At 44.8% G+C, this 18335-nt stretch overlaps 1 protein-coding gene across 3 annotated transcripts in view; it reads left to right on the top strand.

Annotated features, from left to right (window-relative positions):
• Nucleotides 1–18335, top strand: part of LOC138815949 (helicase ARIP4) — a 61762-nt gene that overhangs the window by 26281 nt on the left and 17146 nt on the right. For all 3 annotated transcript variants that reach the window (XM_070005353.1, XM_070005354.1, XM_070005355.1), the window contains exons 3-8: nt 13033–13234; nt 14074–14213; nt 15488–15604; nt 16475–16701; nt 17763–17945; nt 18082–18215. In XM_070005353.1, the coding sequence (XP_069861454.1) occupies nt 13033–13234; nt 14074–14213; nt 15488–15604; nt 16475–16701; nt 17763–17945; nt 18082–18215 (1003 nt within the window). The remainder of the gene's footprint in view (nt 1–13032; nt 13235–14073; nt 14214–15487; nt 15605–16474; nt 16702–17762; nt 17946–18081; nt 18216–18335) is intronic.

Here is an 18335-nt window from a genome sequence, read left to right on the forward strand (position 1 = left end):
TGCATTTAAATCAGTTGGAAGGTAATAAAGAAAAGTTTGAAAAACAATTGAATAAAAAAATCTGAGCCAGGTTCCTGTGGCTCACACCTGTCATCCTAGCTACTCAGGAGGCTGAAATCTGAGGATCATGGTTCAAAGCCAGCCCAGGCAGGAAAGTCTGTTGAGACTATCTCCAGTGAACCACCAGAAAACCAGAAGTGGCCCTATGGGTTAAGAGGTAGAGTACTCACCTTGAGCTGAAGAGTTGAGGGACAGCGCCTAGGCCCAGAGTTCAAGCCCCAACAAAACAAAATAAAATCTGAAGAGGTATATATTGTTTGCAGGAAGAGCTAAAGATAAGGAATCACTGTCTTCAGCAGACTACTCAGCAAAATGTCATTCTGTAAGATATTCTTCAGCAACAGCAGCAAATGTTAATAGTGGGAGACAATTGAAAATGAAAAGTTAGAAGATATTCAGACTAAACTTGAAAAACAGGTATCCAAACCAAAACTAGCTTCAGAAACAATGGGAAGATTCCTCTGAAAAGCTAAGAAAAATGGAAGAGAAACCAGAAGCAGCTGCCCATGACACAGATTTGAAAAGACAAGAAGTCATTGATCTTACTAGTACTGCCAGACAAGTGAAAATTGAGATGGATCAATACAAAGAAAAGCTGTGGGAAATGAAGGGAAGGAAAAAAAAAAAAAAAAAAAGCAATGCATCTGAAAACACATGCTGTGAAAGAGAAAAGTTACAACACTACCCCGAAACTGAACTAACAGAAACCTTGCAGAAACGGGAGGCATTAAAGAATGAACTACAGAATGCTCATGGAGAATTAAAAGCTGCAGGAATTGAGAGATGTATTGCAGAAGGCTCAATTATCACTGGAGGAAAAATATACTACTATAAAGGATCCTAACAGCTGAATTTAGAAAATGCAGGTTGTAGATTGAAGACATAAAGCAAGAACTCCATGGAATGGATCAAGCCCTTAAGGAGAAAAATTGGGAAATAAAACAGAGCAACTCAGGTTACATATTTGGATATGACTATTCATAAACATAGAGGAGAAATGGAACAAAAAAACTAGAGGGTACTCTGGAAACATCAAAATTAGAACTTAAAAGAGTACACCAAACAAAATTTAAGTGAAAAATTGCCAAATGCCAAAGAACCACTTCAAGAAAATATGATACTACAAAATGAGCAAGAGATAAGTCAACTATAAAAGGAAAGTAAAAGAACACATAGCAAAGACTGAAAGAAAAATGTCCACAATTACTTGGATCACTCAGCTAACAGTAAGATAGATGAGATGTTGAATAATTGTGTTGTTTTACCTGGTATTGTCTATTCTTTCAATATGGTTCTATTTGCTTTTTGACTATAATTGTTTAAAATCTTTATCAGTGGAAATAGTAATAAGACCCCCACCGTACAGGAGATAAGTCTAAAATCTAGTGAATTGCTCTGTTCTGTAACCTGCTGGATATAATCAGTTAATCACCTTGAGACAGTTTGGAGATAATCTGATTTCACAAGCCAAAGGAGGAAAAGTGGACAGTTTTAAATTCAGATTGCACAGAAGCCCCTAAAAGGAAAGTTAGAAGAAGAAGGAAAAAAAAAAACCCTTGGGAAAAGAATTGAGAAATTTAACAATGGTTTCTTCTGGATAAGGAGCATTAGAAAAGTAAGAATATTCTTAAAATGTTTGTTCCAGAATTGAAAAAGGGAGAAAGACAAACCTCAGGAAGTCTGAGTATATAGCGAAGGATAGATACGAGTATGTCTTAAAAATGGATCTTAGGGCCGGGAGCTGGTGGCTCACGCCTGTAATCCTAGCTACTCAGGAGGCTGAGATCTGAGGATCGCGGTTCAAAGCCAGCCCGGGCAGGAGAGACCGTGAGACTCCTATCTCCAATAAACCACCAGAAAACCGGAAGTGGCGCTGTAGCTCAAGTGGTAGAGCGCTCGCCTTGAGCTGAAGAGCTGAGGGACAGCGCCCAGGCCCAGAGTTCAAGCCCCACGACCGAAAAAAAAAAAAATGGATCTTAGGAGTGAAGTTGGTATGTAATTAAGTTGGCTATATCCATTAATAGGGCCAGGATTGGTGCACTGATGTGAATTTTTTTTTTGGGGGGGGTGGTCTGTTGTGGGGCTTGATCTCTGGGCCTGGGCGCTGTCCCTCAGCTCTTCAGCTCAAAGCAAGCACTCTGCCACTTGAGCCACAGCACCACCTCTGGTTTTCCAAGTGGTTTATTGGAGATAAGAATCTCAGGGTCTTTACTGTCCAGGCTGGCTTTGGACCACGATCCTCATATCTCTGCCTCTTGAGTAGCTAGGATTACAGGCCTGAGCCACCACACCCAGCTTGTGAACTCTTTATATCCATCTGAGGGTGATTTGTGTATCACTGATTTTTGATGTGGACATAAAGGCAGTAGGGAAATGTAGTAACCCAGCTCTTTTTCATTCCTTGATAACTCCTACTTCTAATCCTGAATCTCTGGCCTCCAGACATGGTCCTGACCACAGTTGAAAAATATCCCCACCCCAATGATCTTTGAGCATCTATCTGTAAACCACCAACTGTGTGACCCTACCAAGTGTCCCACTGTAGGTCGGGGCTGCGCTCAGTCCTCCCAGGACAAACAGTCACAGCCAGCCAAATCTCCCTGTCACCTTTGCCTATACCTCTCTGTATTTTCTCAATTCTGAGGTCATTACAGTGGGAGGGGGGATATGTGTGGGGGGTAGTGTCCGGGGTCCCCTCCTCTTCCCAATTCCAGAATAAGCAGCAATCTTCTTTCTTCACTGATGTTAACTTAATATCCAATCCTAACATCTGCTAAGATCCATTTTCCTTTTATATTGCCTAAATCTCTGCCCCATTACTACTTTATCTCTGACAAGGAAATGGCTATCTTAGTTTTGTTTTTCTCTGACAGCAGTACTTTTGTCCATTGTTGGTTCATTTAATTGGACTCCTGTCACTTGTTTTTATAAAGTAGAACAAGTAAAAGCGACAGAAGACTGATGATATGAGGGTACACTGTGTTGCTTAGCCATTATTTATTGTTCCTGAGGTGGCTTTAGAGACACAATGTATCTATGTCCCTTTTTTGCTTTTCATTGTCTGGATTCTTAGAATTGTATTTCTAGACACCCATACAAATCTTGTCAGATTCACATTGGCTGTTGGTTGCTACTAGTAAGGATAATGGATATACATACTGTCTTCCCTCTTGGCTTCTTGGCTTCTTAACAGATTTTTTTTTCTTTCTTTTTGTCAGTCGTGGGTCTTGAATTCTGGGCGTGGGCACTGTCCCTCAGCTTTTCAGCTCAAGTTGGGTGCTCTACCACTTGAGCCACAATGCTACTTCTGGTTTTCTGGTGGTTAATTGGAGATAAGAGTCTCATGGAAGGGGCTGGGAACGTGGTTCAGTGGTAGAGTGCTTGCCTTGCATGCTCGAGGCCCTGGGTTCGATTCCTTAGCACCACATAAGCGAAAAAAACCGGAAGTGGCGCTCTGGCTCAAGTGGTAGAAAGCTAGCCTTGAGCTGAAGAGCTGAGGGACAGCGCCCAGGCCCAGAGTTCAGGCCCCACGACCGGACCCCCCCCCCAAAAAAAAAAAAAAGAGTCTCATGGAAGAGGCTGGGAAGGTGGCTCAGTGGTAGAGTGCTTGCCTTGCATGCATGAGGCCTTGGGTTTGATTCCTCAGCATCACATAAACAGAAAAAGCTGGAAGTGGCACGGTGACTCAAGTGGTAGAGCGCTAGCCTTGAGCTGAAGAGCTGAGGGACAGCACCCACACCCACGGTTCAGGCTCCACTACTGGCAAGAAAAAAAGAAAGAAAGAAAATCTCATGGAATTTCCTGCCTGGGCTGGCTTTGAACTATGATCCTCAGATCTCAGCCACCTGAGTAGCTAGGATTACAGGTGTGAGCCACAGGTGCCTGGCAGGTTTTGTTTTATTTTTTGAGACAAGGTTTTGCTATATAATCCAAGTTGACCTAGAACTATAGATCTTCCTGCCTCTGCCTCCTGATTCCTGGGGTTGTAGGCCTGGACACCACAACTGGCTTTAACTATGACATTTTGTATATGAGGTCTGAGCATCTGTGGATTTTGACAGCTTCAGGGAGTCCAGTAACCAAACTCGCATAAATACCAAAGGATGGCTATTAAAAGGGTTAAATGGCCAAGTGCCAAAAGCTCATACCTGTAATCCTAGCTACTCAGGAAGCTGAGGTCTGGGGATTGTGGTTCAAAGCCAGCCTGAGCAAGAAAGTCAATGAAATTCTTATCTCCAGTTATCCACTAGAGAACCAGAAATGGCACTGTGGATCAAAGTGGTAGAGCACTAGCTTTGAGCCAAAGAGCTCAGGGATAGCGCCCAGGCCCAGAGTTCAAGCCCCAGACCTACCTCACCCCACCCCACCCCCCAAAAAAAATTATATGCTTTTTGCTAGGCACTGCATGCTTAGAATACTAAGTATTCAGAAACTAAGACCTAGAGGATCACGATTCAGAGTTGGCCTGGGCAGAAATAGTTGTGCGGTTTTTTATTTTGCCAATCCTGGGACTTGAACTCAGAGCCTGGGCACTGTCCTTGAGCTTCTTTTGCTCAAGGCTAGCACTCTACCACTCAGCCACATTCCCAGCCCATCTGTGAGATTTTAATCTTCAAAATAACCACCAAAAAGCCAGACTGGAGGCATGGCTAAAGTGGTAGGTAGAGGGTTGGCCAAGCAAGCTTCCAGTACCATCCCAAAATAATGTGTGTGTGTTTTTTTTTAATGTAATATTTTTTTTCTTTTTTAGATTTTGGGTGGTACAAGGTTTGAACTTAGGGCTTCACAGTTGCTAGGCAAGCACATGCTCAACTGCTTGAGCCAAGCTTCCAGTATCCCCCCCCCTCCCTTTTTTTATGTGCCAGAGATTGAACCCATGGCCTTATGCTTTCTAGGTACACACTCTGCCATTGAAGCCGCATCCCCAGCCTGCAACCTTTTGTTTCTTTGTTTTGAGATGGAATCTGGTTATGTAGCCAAGGGCTGGCCTTGAACTCACTCTGTAGCCAGGCTAGCCTCCAAAATCACAATCTTCCTTTCCAAGGTCTAAGAATTGGAGGTATGCATCCAATGGGTTTGTTTTCCTTAAAAAAGTATAGTTATTCAACTCTTAGCCTCAGTAACTTTTAATTTAAAATTATTTCCCTCACTTAAGAGATGCAGTGATAAACTTTCCACTAGATACAATCCCCTATCCTTGACCAAGACAGCCATTTTAGCTATTCTAAAATTAGGAATGGCTGTGGTTAATGTAGTTTTTGCTGGTGTCCTTTGATGTGGCCCTTTTGATTTTTTTTTAAAAAAAATTTTTTTTTTGAGAGTGGTGGTTCTCATCCTGGGATTATTTCTTCCGTAAGGGTACAGTTTATAATGACATTTTACAAAGACATTTTTGGTTGTCATGACTTTTGGGGGTAGGGGGTTGGCATGCTGTTGGTGTCTTCTGGGTGGGGACCAGGGAAGCCACTAAATATCCTGAATTGTGTAGGACAGCCCCCGTGCCCACCCCAACAATTAATGTGGCTCAGATCTTTTCCCAAAGATTTGAGAAACCTTTTCAAAAAAGGAAACAGTTCCTTTAACCCCTTTTTATTTGTAGCTTCATCCCCTATTGGATAATAACAGCTTACTTTTATATTGGTTTTCATAGGTTACCCAAACATCTGAACAATATTATTATCCTTTCTAAAGAACTGTGTTTTGGTTGGGTAACCGCCACTGTTATCTTTTTTTTTTTTTAAGTTTCTACTTTATAATTTTTTTTTTCCTTTGCTTCTGGGTTTACTTAGGCTCTCTTCCAAACTTTTTTTTTTTCCTCTCCTCAGTTCTGGGGATTGAACCCAAAGCCTCTTCAATGCTGGCAAGTTCTCTACCTCTGAGCTGAGTTATATTCCCAACCTTCAAATAGCTTCTCCTTTTCTCCCCCCGCCCCACCCCTTCTTCTTCCTCTTCTCCTCCTTTCTTCCTTTCTTTCTCTTCCTCCTCCTCTTCCTCCCTTCCTCAGTATTTGGAGGTCTTTTTGTTTCTTTGGTTTTGTTTCATTTTCTTGCCAATGGTGGGGCTTGAACTCCCGGCCTAGGCACTCTTCCGGAGCTGCTTTTGCTCAATCCTACCATTCTACCACTTGAGCCATAATGCCACTTCCGGCTTTTTCTTTGTATGTGGTACTGAGGAATTGAACCCAGGGCTTCATGTGTGCTAGGCAAGCACTCTACCACTAAGCCACATTCCCAGCCCTTCCTTCAGTATTTCGGATTGATATCAGGCCCTTGCTTGCACTTTTACCACTTGAGTCACAGCTTGGTCCCACTTTTTATTTTTTTAGACAGAGTGCTGAATTCATTGTGTTGTGGAGAGACTCTGCATTCTAGTATTCTTCTTTAAAGATTGTTCCTTGAGGACTGAGAAGTTGGCTCATTGGTAGAGCACTTGCCTTGCATGCATGTGGCCCTGGGTTCAATTCCTCAGCACCACCCACATAAGCAGAAAAGGCTGGAAGTGGCACTGTGGCCCAAGTGGTAGAGCGCTAGCCTGGAGCTGAAGAGCTGAGGGACAGCACCCAGGTCCAGAGTTCAGGCCCCATGACTGACAAAAAAAAAAAAAAGATTGTTCCTTGATTTTAGCAGAGCAGTTATTGACTGATCCATCTTAATGAGCTTTGGTTTTGTTTGTTTGTCTGTTTTGTCATCCTGGGGCCTGAACTCTGGGCCTGGGCACTGTCCCTCAGCTCTTCAGCTCCAGGCTAGCACTCTACCATTTGAGCCACAACGCCACTTCCGGCTTTTTTTACCTATGTGGTGCTGAGAAATCTAACCCAGGGCCTCATACATGCAAAACAAGCGCTCTACCACAGAGCCACCTTCCCAGCCCCTGAGCTTTGTGTGTTTTTTTGGTTGTTGTTTATTTGTTTTTTGTCAATCATGGGGCTTGAACTCTGGGCCTGGGCGCTGTCCCTCAGTTCTTCAGCTCAAGGCTAGTGCTCTACCACTTCAGCCATAGTGCCACTTCCGGTTTTCTGAGTGGTTTATTGGAGAGTCTCACAGACTTTTCCTACCCAGGCTGGCTTTGAACCATGATCCTCATATCTCAGCCTCCTGGGTAGCTAGAATCACAGGCGTGAGCCACCAACCAGCTCCCAGCTGAGCTTTGGTTTTACACTGCTTTTTATTTTTAATATATTATTTATCAAAAAGCATGAGGTATTTAATCAAGCTCTATTTGTAGATGATGGGAGGCTGTGATTTAAGGCTTTATTAGGGAGAGCAGTATAAGGACTTACTCCCAAGCACTCCGCTGGGATGATCTTTCTGTTGTCTCAGCTGTATGGAAGAAGTGTTAATAAGGTGTTAATGAGATCTTACCACACTGGCAGGTTGGAAACTCCCCAATTCCCATGGCACTGCTCTTCCCGAGCATTGTTAAACATCGAGTTGCTTCTGCTCTCAACCCTGTAACTGATATTAAGAAGAGCCTTACTTGGGATTACTCCCAACCTTCCCCCTCTTCCCCCTCAGTTCTCTTCCCTTCAATATATTCTTCAAAACTACTCCAGCATTTATCTGTTCTGAAGTCTGACCTCGGCCTCTTCAGTTTAATAGTTCGTTGGCTGAACTCAAGGCTGTTCATGCTGTACCAAGAAATTGTCCCTGGGCAGAGTTGCTGAGCAGTTGAGCATCTCCATTTTCAAAGCTTGCAGTCTTACACTGAGAATTTGACATTGCTTTCAAAAAGTACCTTCTCGGATCTGGGAAGGTGACTCAGTAGTAGAATGCTTGCCTAGCATGCATGAAGCCCTGGGTTCAATTCCTCAGTACCATATACACAGAAAAAGCCAGGAGTGGTGCTGTGGCTCAAGTGGTAGAGTGCTCACCTTGAGCAAAAAGAAGCTCAGGGACAGTGCCCAGGCCCTGAGTTCAAGCCCCAGGAATGGCCAAAGAAGAAGAAGGAAGTACCTTCTTGGGTCTGAGCTTGGTGGTATATGCCCATAATCCAGGCATTGGGAGGCTGAGGATGTTGAGTTCCAGACCCGCCTGTATAGCAAGCAAGACCCCCATCTCACAAAGCAAACAAGCAAAACAAATGAAAAGCCCACTTTCCTCTAATTTTACTGGTTATGAGTCCACCAGAACTGGAGGTACTAATTCTAGCTCTCATAAGATGAGACAGATCTTTTTATTCTATTTTCAGGTCGGTTGTGGGGCTTGAACTCTGGGCCTGGGCGCTGTCCCTTAGCTCTTCAGCTCAAGGCGAGCACTCTACCACTTGAGCCACAGCACCACTTCCAGCTTTTTCTGCTTATGTGGTGCTGAGGAATTGAACCCAGGACCTCATGCATGCAAGACAAGCGCTCTGCCACTGAGCCACCTTCCTAGCCAAGACAGATCATTTTGAAACCCTTAAAAAAATAAAATCGAATCTCCTCAGCCAGGCATGCTGGCACATAACCTATAACAGCACTTGGGAGGCTGAAGCAGGAGGATTTCAAGTTTGAAGGCATCCTGGGCTGTGTCCTCATTATCCACATTGCAAAACTACATAGAACAAAAGGACCTCAAAGGGCTAGTTCAGGAGGAGTTGCTCCATCTGGCCCAGAGTGAAAGTTGAAGCCCTTGGCTTCTATAATGTTATATGGTTACTTTGTCATTTCAATTGACATTTCCTTTTCCACTTTTTTCTTACTCCCTTTCCTCCCCCACTATTTTGGGTAGTGCTGGGGGTCAAACCCAGGCCCTCACTCTCTACCATTGAGCTGCCATGCCTGGCCTACTTCTTTTAGAAGTATGTGCACATTTAAAAGTGTATACAGGGGCTGGGAAGGTAGCTCAGTGGTAGAGTGCTCGCCTTGCATGCATGAGACCCTGGGTTGGATTCCTCAGCACCACATAAGCAGAAAAAGCCGGAAGTAGTGCTGTGGCTCAAGTGGTAGAGTTCTAGCCTTGAGCTGAAGAGCTGAGGAACAGCGCCCAGGCCCAGAGTTCAGTTCCCACGACTGACCCCCCCCCAAAAAAAGTGGAAAATTGCTAGATTTTTTGTTTTGTGGTGTTTTTTGTCATGGGGCTTGAATTCAGAGCCTAGGCACTGGTATCTGTAGAAATGGTTTCCCTTTCCTCTTCTTGGAAGGTAGAGTGAAGCTGATATACTTTATCTCTGGTTGGACAGTGCTGAATGAAAGACTGGATTGTAGATTGCAAGGTGTTGTCTACTTCTGGCACACTGGTGTTTATTCTGCTCTGGTGGGTTCAAAGGCCTAATCTTCTGCCTCCCCTGTACTAGAGATTTCAGAAGTAGCTGTTCTGCTTTATGTGACTTTGTTTAGCTTCTCAGCTTCCTAGCTCAGGCAGCTTTAGGATACGGTAAATGACTTCAGCAGAAAATGGACAAAGATTTTGGCTCAGACCTGCCATTCCATCTTACCAGAATCTTGGCTTCTCACGTCTCTAATTTTTGCTTTTTATGGCTCTATGAAACTGTCAAAAGTTCTCATGATTTCTTTGGTGTTTAGTAACATTTCTTGTGCTTGGGTGGCTTCATTTCTAAGCTGCTTGTCCCAGCATTTCAACTTGTCAAAAAGCAGCAAGCCAAGCAGAGGCACACGCCTGTCATCCTAGCTACTCAGGAGGCTGAGATCTGAGGATCATACAGTTCAAAGTCAACCCAGACAGAAATGTCTGTGAGACTCCTATCTTCAACTAGCCACTAGAAAACTGGAAGTGGCCCTGGGGCTGGGAAGGTGGCTCAGTGGTAGAGCGCATGCCTTGCATGCCAGAGGCCCTGGGTTTGATTCCTCAGCACCACATAAGCAAAAAGAAAAAAGCCGGAAGTGGTGCTGTGGCTCAAGTGGTAGAGCGCTAGCCTTTTTTTTTTTTTTTTGGGTCCGGTTGTGGGGCCTGAACTCTGGGCCTGGGAGCTGTCCCTCAGCTCTTCAGCTCAAGGCTAGCGCTCTACCACTTGAGCCACAGTGCCACTTCCGGCTTTTTTTTTGCTTATGTGGTGCTGGGGAATCGAACCCAGGGCCTCAGGCATGCAAGGCAAGTGCTCTACCACTGAGCCACCTTCCCAGCCCCAGAGCGCTAGCCTTGAGCTGAAGAGCTGAGGGACAGCGCCCAGGCCCAGAGTTCAGGCCCCATGACCGGACCAAACAACAAACAAACAAACAAACAATCAAGTAGTAGAGTGCTAGGTTTGAGCAAAAAGAGCTCAGGGACAGCGCCCTGGCCCTTAGTTCAAGTCAAGCCCCATGACCGAACGCCCCCCCAAACAAACAAACAAATAAACAACCTGCTAGTTGTGGGTTCACTGCATCTTAATTTTTTTCTTCTCTGGAATCATGCCACTTCCACTCAATGACTTTTAAGTTAAAATTTTTTTAATGTGAAAATGAATTTCTAGTTGTTCTTAATAAAAGTATTGTCTCAAACTATATTATTTTAGCTAGAAGCAGTAGCTCTGTGTCAGCTACCAGAAAAAATCATTTCTCATAAGCAATCACTCCTGTTACCCCTTTCCTCTAATCCCTGGTAACAACCAATCAACTCTTTATCTCTATAGATTGTCTGTTAGCTAAAATATATATATTCCTTAGTGCAAATATACTACAGTTTCTATGTCCATTCATCTATTGTTGCTGGCTAAAGAGCAAGCAGTTGTAGTTGATCCCAGAAACTGAGGCTTCATTCAGAGAATACTGGGTGAGAAGGAATACAGAGAAAAAGAAGTTTGTATGTGAACTGAATGTGCTTAGAAATAGTCTATACTATGTCTGACTGTTAAATTGCTATCGCATTTGGCTCTGTTCAGCTCCTTGCCAGACAGGAAGTTGACAACCAGGCCTCATAACTTGGAAAGAATGTTTGATACAGAATCTGTCTATGTTACTGGAAGATCAGCAGGTTCTATTTTTGCTTATATTTTATTTTATTTTTTTGGTTTTCTCCTCTTAGGAGCAGTCTACTCAGGGAGCTAGAAGCCAGAAGGAAATACATTTCCAAAAGAAAAGGCAACAGCAACAAATTCCTACAACCCAACAGATCAGTTTCAGACCTTTTGATCTGACCTTCACGACCTGCCCTCTGTGCTCTGATTTTGTCCTATCTGCCTACTTTATAGCCTCGCTGCCAAGTATTTTCCAAATGGTTGCTCAATAAATTTGCTTGTGAAATAAAACCATAACAAAACAAGACCAGGAAAATATCAAAGGTCATTATCAGGGATTGGAGCATATATAGCTCAGTAAAAATGAAACCAAATAAAAACAAAATAAGACTGTTATCAAAACAAGGCCAGAGAAGCCAGCAAAAAAACAAAAAAAAAAACAACAACTTAGTGGCGCTGTAGCTCAAGTGGTAGAGCGCTCGCCTTGAGTTGAAGAGCTGAGGGACAGCGCCCAGGCCCAGAGTTCAAGCCCCACGACCGACAAAAAAAAAAAAAACTATATAAAAAAAAAACTTAATTTGAAGTGTGTCAGCTCAGCCCCAAATATAGTTGGTGAGTAGGGGAAGCTATAGTGGTGGTGGAAATGGCCATTTACATTTGCTATTTCCTTCTGAAGAAATGCTGTCCAAACAGAATATTCATTTAGCAATGAATGAATGAAACAGCTATTCATTTGGGAAGAAGAAGAAGAGCTGTGAGTTAGGACAAATGTGGAAATGCTGTGGAAGCATTTGTCCTTTGAGAAGGAGGAGTTCCTCCCAGAAAGAGTTCTTTTAAAGGAAAACAGACTTTGCTGGAGTGTTTCAAGTGGAAATTGAAGAGGACTGTTTGAAGGGTGTAGTGAATTTGGGAGAGCAGCTAGTCAGACTTGGAGCTTTATTTTGATCTCTCTCTCTCTCTCTATCAAAAAATGATTTTTTTTATGATGCTGAGGATCTAACCACAGTGCTAGGCAAGTTCACCAAGCTGCATCCCCCAGCCTCTTAGTTCTTGTGTCAGGTTGCATACATGAGCAGTTGGACCTGGCTTCCTCTCAGTAGAACATGACTATGAGCCAAGGCTCACACTAGTTGATCAAGGCTCATTAGTACTCCCTGCCACTCTTGAGCTCTTCTAGGGTAGTGCTCACCATGTTGTAAGCCCTCATTAAATAGTTGACAAGTAGAATGGGCGAATACTTCAAGGACAAAAGGCAAAGGGGCTTTATCTGAGAGTCACACACAAGTGAACATGAGCTGTATTTGGAGCCCAATTTCTTTCTTTTCTTTTTTTCTTTGTCAGTTGTGAAGCTTCAACTCAGGGCTTGGGCGCTGTCCCCAAATCTCTTTGTGCTCAAGGATTAACAAAACTTCCGGTTTTTTCATGGCTAATTGGAGATCAGAGTCTCATGGAGGCCAGCACTGGTAGCTCATGCCTGTCATCCTAGCTACTAATGAGGTTGAGATCTGAGGATCACAGTTCAAAGCCAGCCCAGGCAGGAAAGGCCATGAGACTCTTATCTCCAATAAACTACCAGAAAACAAAGTGGTGCTTTGGCTCAAGTGGTAGAGCTCTCACCTTGAGCTGAAGAGCTGAGGGACAGCGCCCAGGCCCAGAGTTCAAGCCCCAAGATGGACAGACCAAAAAAAAAAAAAAAAAAAGACTCATGGGACTTTTCTGCCCAGGCCGGCTTTGAACTGAAATCCTCAGATCTCAGCCTCCTGAGTAACTAAGACAGGTGTGAGCCACTGGTGCCTGTCTGGAACCTGATTTCTAAGGTTTTGTGCCTGAGTCTCCTAAGACCATGAAACCTCCTAATTCTTATCATCCCACTAAATCATATTAAGAGTGATGGGGAAAATGAGGTAGAGCAAAGGAAGGGGTGACATCATCATCCAAGAAGCATGGTACTCATTACCTGACTTACGGGATTCTAACACCTTTGTATAACTCCTTAATGATAACCATTTTTTCCAAGTAAAAACTAAAATAATTAATAATAATAATAATAATTTCCCTCAGTAAAGCCACCTCTTTCTTTCTCCTTGTTTTTCCCTCCAGACACATCTCTAGAAGGCATGTGTGACACTGACCATGCCCAGCTGGAGGAAGATGGGCAGCGGCCACCGCGGTGCACTTCAACTACCTCATCTCAGTCTGAGCCTTCAGAGCAGCTTAGGCACCATCAAGACAAAATCCTTGCCTCCGAGGACCCCAAAAAGAAGAGAGCTCAGAAGCCCTCTCATATGAGGAGAAATATACGGTGAGCTTTGCTCAGGGTAAGGAGAAAGGGGAGGGAAGAGGGATACAAGACCTTTATCATAAGCCTGGCAGTGGCAGAACTGGTTAGGGCAAGAGAATTCGCTAACGGCAAAAAATGCCCATCTGTGTACCTTCATTATAACAGTAAAAGGTGCCAGGTCCGATGAAGCAACCTGTAACCTCAGTACTCAAGAAACTTTTAACACAAGGAGGGTCCAGGTAGACTGAGTTCCAGGTCACCCTGGACTAAATAGTGAGATTTGTCCTCAAACAAAACCCCAATAGTGAAGGTACAACTCAGGTCCAGTGGACTTGGCTACAGAGAATGGATGAAGAAAGGCCTTCACCACCATCAAGGAGCCCTCAGTGTGGCCCAAGGGGAAAAAGATGCTAGGAACTCGTCTTCCCACTTTTTTCCTGTGTTTTTTCATTTGTCTCCCAGTGTCCACAAAGCTGAAAACCAGCAGCAGCTGTTGTACTCTCCATCTTTTATATGTGCTACGTAGAGAAAACGGGGACCAAGAGCTGGGAATGTGGCTTAGTGGTAGTGTTCTTGCCCAGCATGCATGAAGTCCTGGGTTCGATTCCTCCTCACTACCACATACACAGAAAAAAGGCCAGATGTGGCACTGTGGCTCAGGAGGTAGATCGCTAGCCTTGAGCAAAAGAAGCTCAGGGACAGTGCCCAGGCCCTGAGTTCAAGCCCCAGGACTGGCAAAAATTTTAAAAAATAAAATTAATGTTAGCGTTGTTTTTTTCTTTTATTTACCTATAAGTACGCCTAAATTTTGTTTTTAAAAAATCTTAAGTGGACCCAAACACTCTCCTTTAAATGTTCAGAAAGCTACTCCGGGAGGATCAATTGGAGCCCGTTACCAAAGCAGCACAGCAGGAAGAATTGGAAAGAAGGAAGCGTCTGGAGCAGCAGAGGAAAGATTATGCAGCCCCCATTCCCACTGTTCCCCTGGAGTTCCTACCTGGTAAGCAATGTTTGCCGCAGGAAGGGCCCTTACCTCTAGGGAGAAGAGAGATGTAAGCTTCCACAGAGGTTAGAGATAGGTCTGGAATATTATTGTGAGTTCTTAGGTATCTTTTAAAGTCCTTTAGTGGGGCCAGGAACACATTCCTGGCTCAGTGGTAGAGTGCTTGCCTAGCATTCATGAAGCCCTGGGTTCAATTCCTTGGTACCACATAAACAGAAAAAGGCAGAAGTGGTGCTGTGGCTCAACTGGTAGAGCGCTAGCCTTGTCCAAAAGAAGCTCAGGGACAGTGCCAGGGCCCCAAGTTCAAGCCCCAGGACTGGCAAAAATAAATAAAAATAAAGTCCTTTAGCTTCTTGAAAGCACACAGTCAGAATTGTCACTGGAAAAAGTAAATAGATCCAGGCACCAGTGGTGGTTTACACCTATCATCTTAGCTACTCAGGAGACTGAGCTCTGAGGATCACAGTTTGAAGCCAGCCCAGGCAGGGAAGTCCATGAGATTCTTATCTCCAATGAACCACTGAGAGGCTAGAAGTAGAGATGTGGCTCAAGAAGAGTAAAGCATTAGCCTTGAGCCAAAAATAATAATAATAAGCAGGAAAATCCGTGAGACTCTTATCTCTAATAAACCACTAGAAAACCGGAAGTGGTGCTGTGGCTCAAGTGGTAGAGTGCTCGCCTTGAGCTGAAGAGTGCAGGGACCAGCACCCAAGCCCAGAGTTCAAGCCCCACAACCGACTGGAAAAAAAAAAGATGTATAAATATGGGTTCCTCACATTGATTTCACTAAGATCCCCCCCCCCCATGGAATTTAACATACCATGGACTAGGACCTTTGCTGGTTGTGGGGTGGAAACAGGAAGTAAGATTCAGTTCAGAAAGAGGACTGAGGTTTTAAAACACCCTTTACTCCGTTCCCCCTGGAAATTCCACCAGAACAGCATGGGAGCCGGGTGCCAGGCTTATGCCTGCCATCCTAGCTACTCAGGAGGCTGAGATCGGAGGATCACGGTTCAGAGCCAGCCCCCGCAGAAAGTCTGTGAAACTCATATCCAGTGAACCACCAGAAAACCGAAAGTGGCGCTGTGACTCAAGCGGTAGAGCACTTGCCTTGAGCTGAAGATCTGAGGGACGGCGCCCAAGCCAAGTTCAAGCCCCACAACTGACCAAAACAAACAAACAAAAACCAGCATGGGGAAAGGGTGGTAGATCATTCTGGGAAATATGCTTGAGCTAACTGCAGCTTGACATTCACTTCCATCTTTTCCTAGAGGAAATTGTCTTACGTGCGAGTGAAGGTCCCCAGCTGCCTCCTCGGGTCTTGGCCCAGGAAGTCATTTGTCTGGACAGTAGCAGCGGCAGTGAGGATGAGAAAGGCAGTCGAGATGGTAAGATTCCTCCCCTGCCCCCGATTGGTGTTCCTCCTGAGACTGGCTATGCTTCTCAGGACGTTTAGTCCTTTTCCCTCCTTTGGTTTGGAACCTACTCTTGACCAACTTCCCTTAATCATATATAATGTGAGTTCTTCCTCATCAGGTTCTGTGTTCTTCTCCTCTAACAACTGGCAGTAAATTTCTCTCTGCTCCCTGGGTTTGTTTCTACTTATGTTATTTATACTGGGGGAGATTTCATTGTTAATTGTTACACACCACATGTTTGCACCGGATTCCAATCCATCTGACCCTCTCTATCAGACCCCCTGAAAGATAGTATCTCCACAAAATTTTCCTTGTTTTGTTTTGTTTTCTTTTTTTTTTTTTTTTTGTGGGGGGGGTCCGGTCGTGGGGCCTGAACTCTGGGCCTGGGCGCTGTCCCTCAGCTCTTCAGCTCAAGGCTAGCGCTCTACCACTTGAGCCACAGCACAACTTCCGGCTTTTTTCTTTTTGCTTATGTGGTGCTGAGGAATCGAACCCAGGACCTCAGGCATGCAAGGCAAGCACTCTACCACTGAGCCACCTTCCCAGCCCCCTTGTTTTGTTTTCATATGTGCAAATAATCGATTTTGACAGTATTCCACCTCCCAGATCTTCCCTACCAGCCCATCCCCCTCCTGCTAGTCCCCACCCTCCCTGTGTCCATTTCTCCCCCAACCCCCTTACTGATCGACAGCTTTCCGAGTTTCTCTGTGCTGCCCTCCTATTTACTTGCAATGGATTACCAAGTTATTCACCCACTTGCTATTTTCATTCTTCTCCACCTTCTCCTTTTGAGTGGTGTCTTAGTTTGATTTTTCCCCCCCGCCCCCTTTCCTTTCTCAGAGGTGATTGAACTGAGCTCTGGGGAGGAGGACACTCTGCACATTGTAGACAGCAGCGAGTCCGTCAGTGAGGAGGACGAGGAAGAGGAGAAGGGTGGCACCCACGTGAATGACGCCTTAAATCAGCATGATGCTCTTGGGCGGGTCCTTGTCAACCTGAACCACCCTCCAGAGGAGGAGAATGTCTTCCTGGCCCCACAGTTGGCACGGGCCGTGAAACCTCATCAGGTACAGCAAATGTTCACCCTCTTATGCTTGCCTTGCTGGGAACGTTTGTCTGCTTGCTGGTGATAATTAGCATCATAGCCTTCAAAGTACTAGTCTGATCCCATAATCAGCTATTAGGCTCTATCTTTCTTCCCAGCAGTTCCATGCTTCAAGATTCTTCTGGCGGGCTGGGAAGGTGGCTTAGTAGTAGAGTGTTTGCCTAGCATGCATGAAGCCATGGGTTGGATTTCTTAGTACCACATACACAGGAGAGAAAAAAAAGCCAGAAATGGCACTGTGGCTCAAGTGGTATGGTGCTAGCCAAGAAGCTCAGGCCCTGAGTTCAAGCCCCAGGACTGGCAAAAGAGAGAGAGGGGGGAGAGACAGAGAGACACTGACTGACTTTCCTGGAGAGCGGGGCTTTGATTAAGAAGGTGTGATCCAAAAGACACAGTAGAGACATTCTGATAGGAGCAGAACAGTTTGTGTTGATCCAGGGCCTGGAACCAGGACTAATGAATGAAAGTCTCATGAAGTCAAGAGATTTACTCAGCATAAGACCCACTTCTTACGGACAGATCACCTAGAGGAGATACCCTCCCCCAGGCCCAGGCAGTCCGAATGAGAGACCCTGTCAGGAATTTGGTGCTGTGGACTCTTATAGAGAAGGGACATTGGGCTGGAAAGATGGCTCAGTGGTAGGGGGCTTGCCTTGCATGCCTGAGGCCCTGGGTTCGATTCCTCAGCACCACATAAGCAAAAAGAAAAAAGCGCTGTGTCTCAAGTGGTAGAGTGCTAGCCTTGAGCTGAAGAGCTGAGGGACAGCGCCCAGGCCCAGAGTTCAGGCCCCACAACCAGACCCAAAAAAAAAAAACAAGGGACATTATTCCTAGGCAATGCTTTATTCTGTATTTTGTATAAAACTAACATCAGGATACAGGGAAATTTCTCTGACTGTTCTAGCTAACTGTGAGAATAGCTACTCACTTGCTTAATTCTGATGCAGTTTCAAAGTGAGTAGAACTAGAGGCCAGGTCTTTCCTGAGGTCCTCTGACATTTATCTTGTTTTTGTTTTTGTCAGATTGGCGGGATCCGGTTCCTATATGATAACCTAGTTGAGTCCCTGGAAAGGTTTAAGACCAGCAGTGGCTTTGGCTGTATCCTGGCTCACAGCATGGGTTTAGGGAAAACTCTGCAAGTTATCTCCTTTGTTGACGTCCTCTTCCGCCACACACCAGCCAAAACAGTCCTTGCCATTGTGCCGGTAAGAGTTTGGGGGAAGGCTTCACCTAGTGACCCTGCTGAGAAGAATTCTGGGTTACTGAGCCCTGTAAAGCTTCATGTGAAGTCAGCTTTGAGCTTACTCCTTAAATCTCTTTTTGGACTTGGCTTTCTGACAGGTTAATACTCTCCAGAATTGGCTGGCAGAGTTCAACATGTGGCTTCCGGCTCCTGAAACCCTTCCAGCTGACAACAAGCCTGAAGAAGTCCAGCCTCGCTTCTTTAAGGTTCACATCTTGAATGATGAGCACAAGTAGGTCGTCTGTTCTCTGCTCTGTGGCCCTTCATCCCTTTTAGATTTCCCCCTAGGACCTGGATGTCAGAACAGTATGTTTTAAGTGTGTGTGGTGTCTTCCTAGATTCTTTCTGCCTT

This window comes from Dipodomys merriami, unplaced genomic scaffold (assembly GCF_024711535.1).
Source record: "Dipodomys merriami isolate MVZ:Mamm:240054 unplaced genomic scaffold, mDipMer1.0.p SCAF_68, whole genome shotgun sequence".
Lineage (NCBI taxonomy): Eukaryota > Metazoa > Chordata > Mammalia > Rodentia > Heteromyidae > Dipodomys > Dipodomys merriami.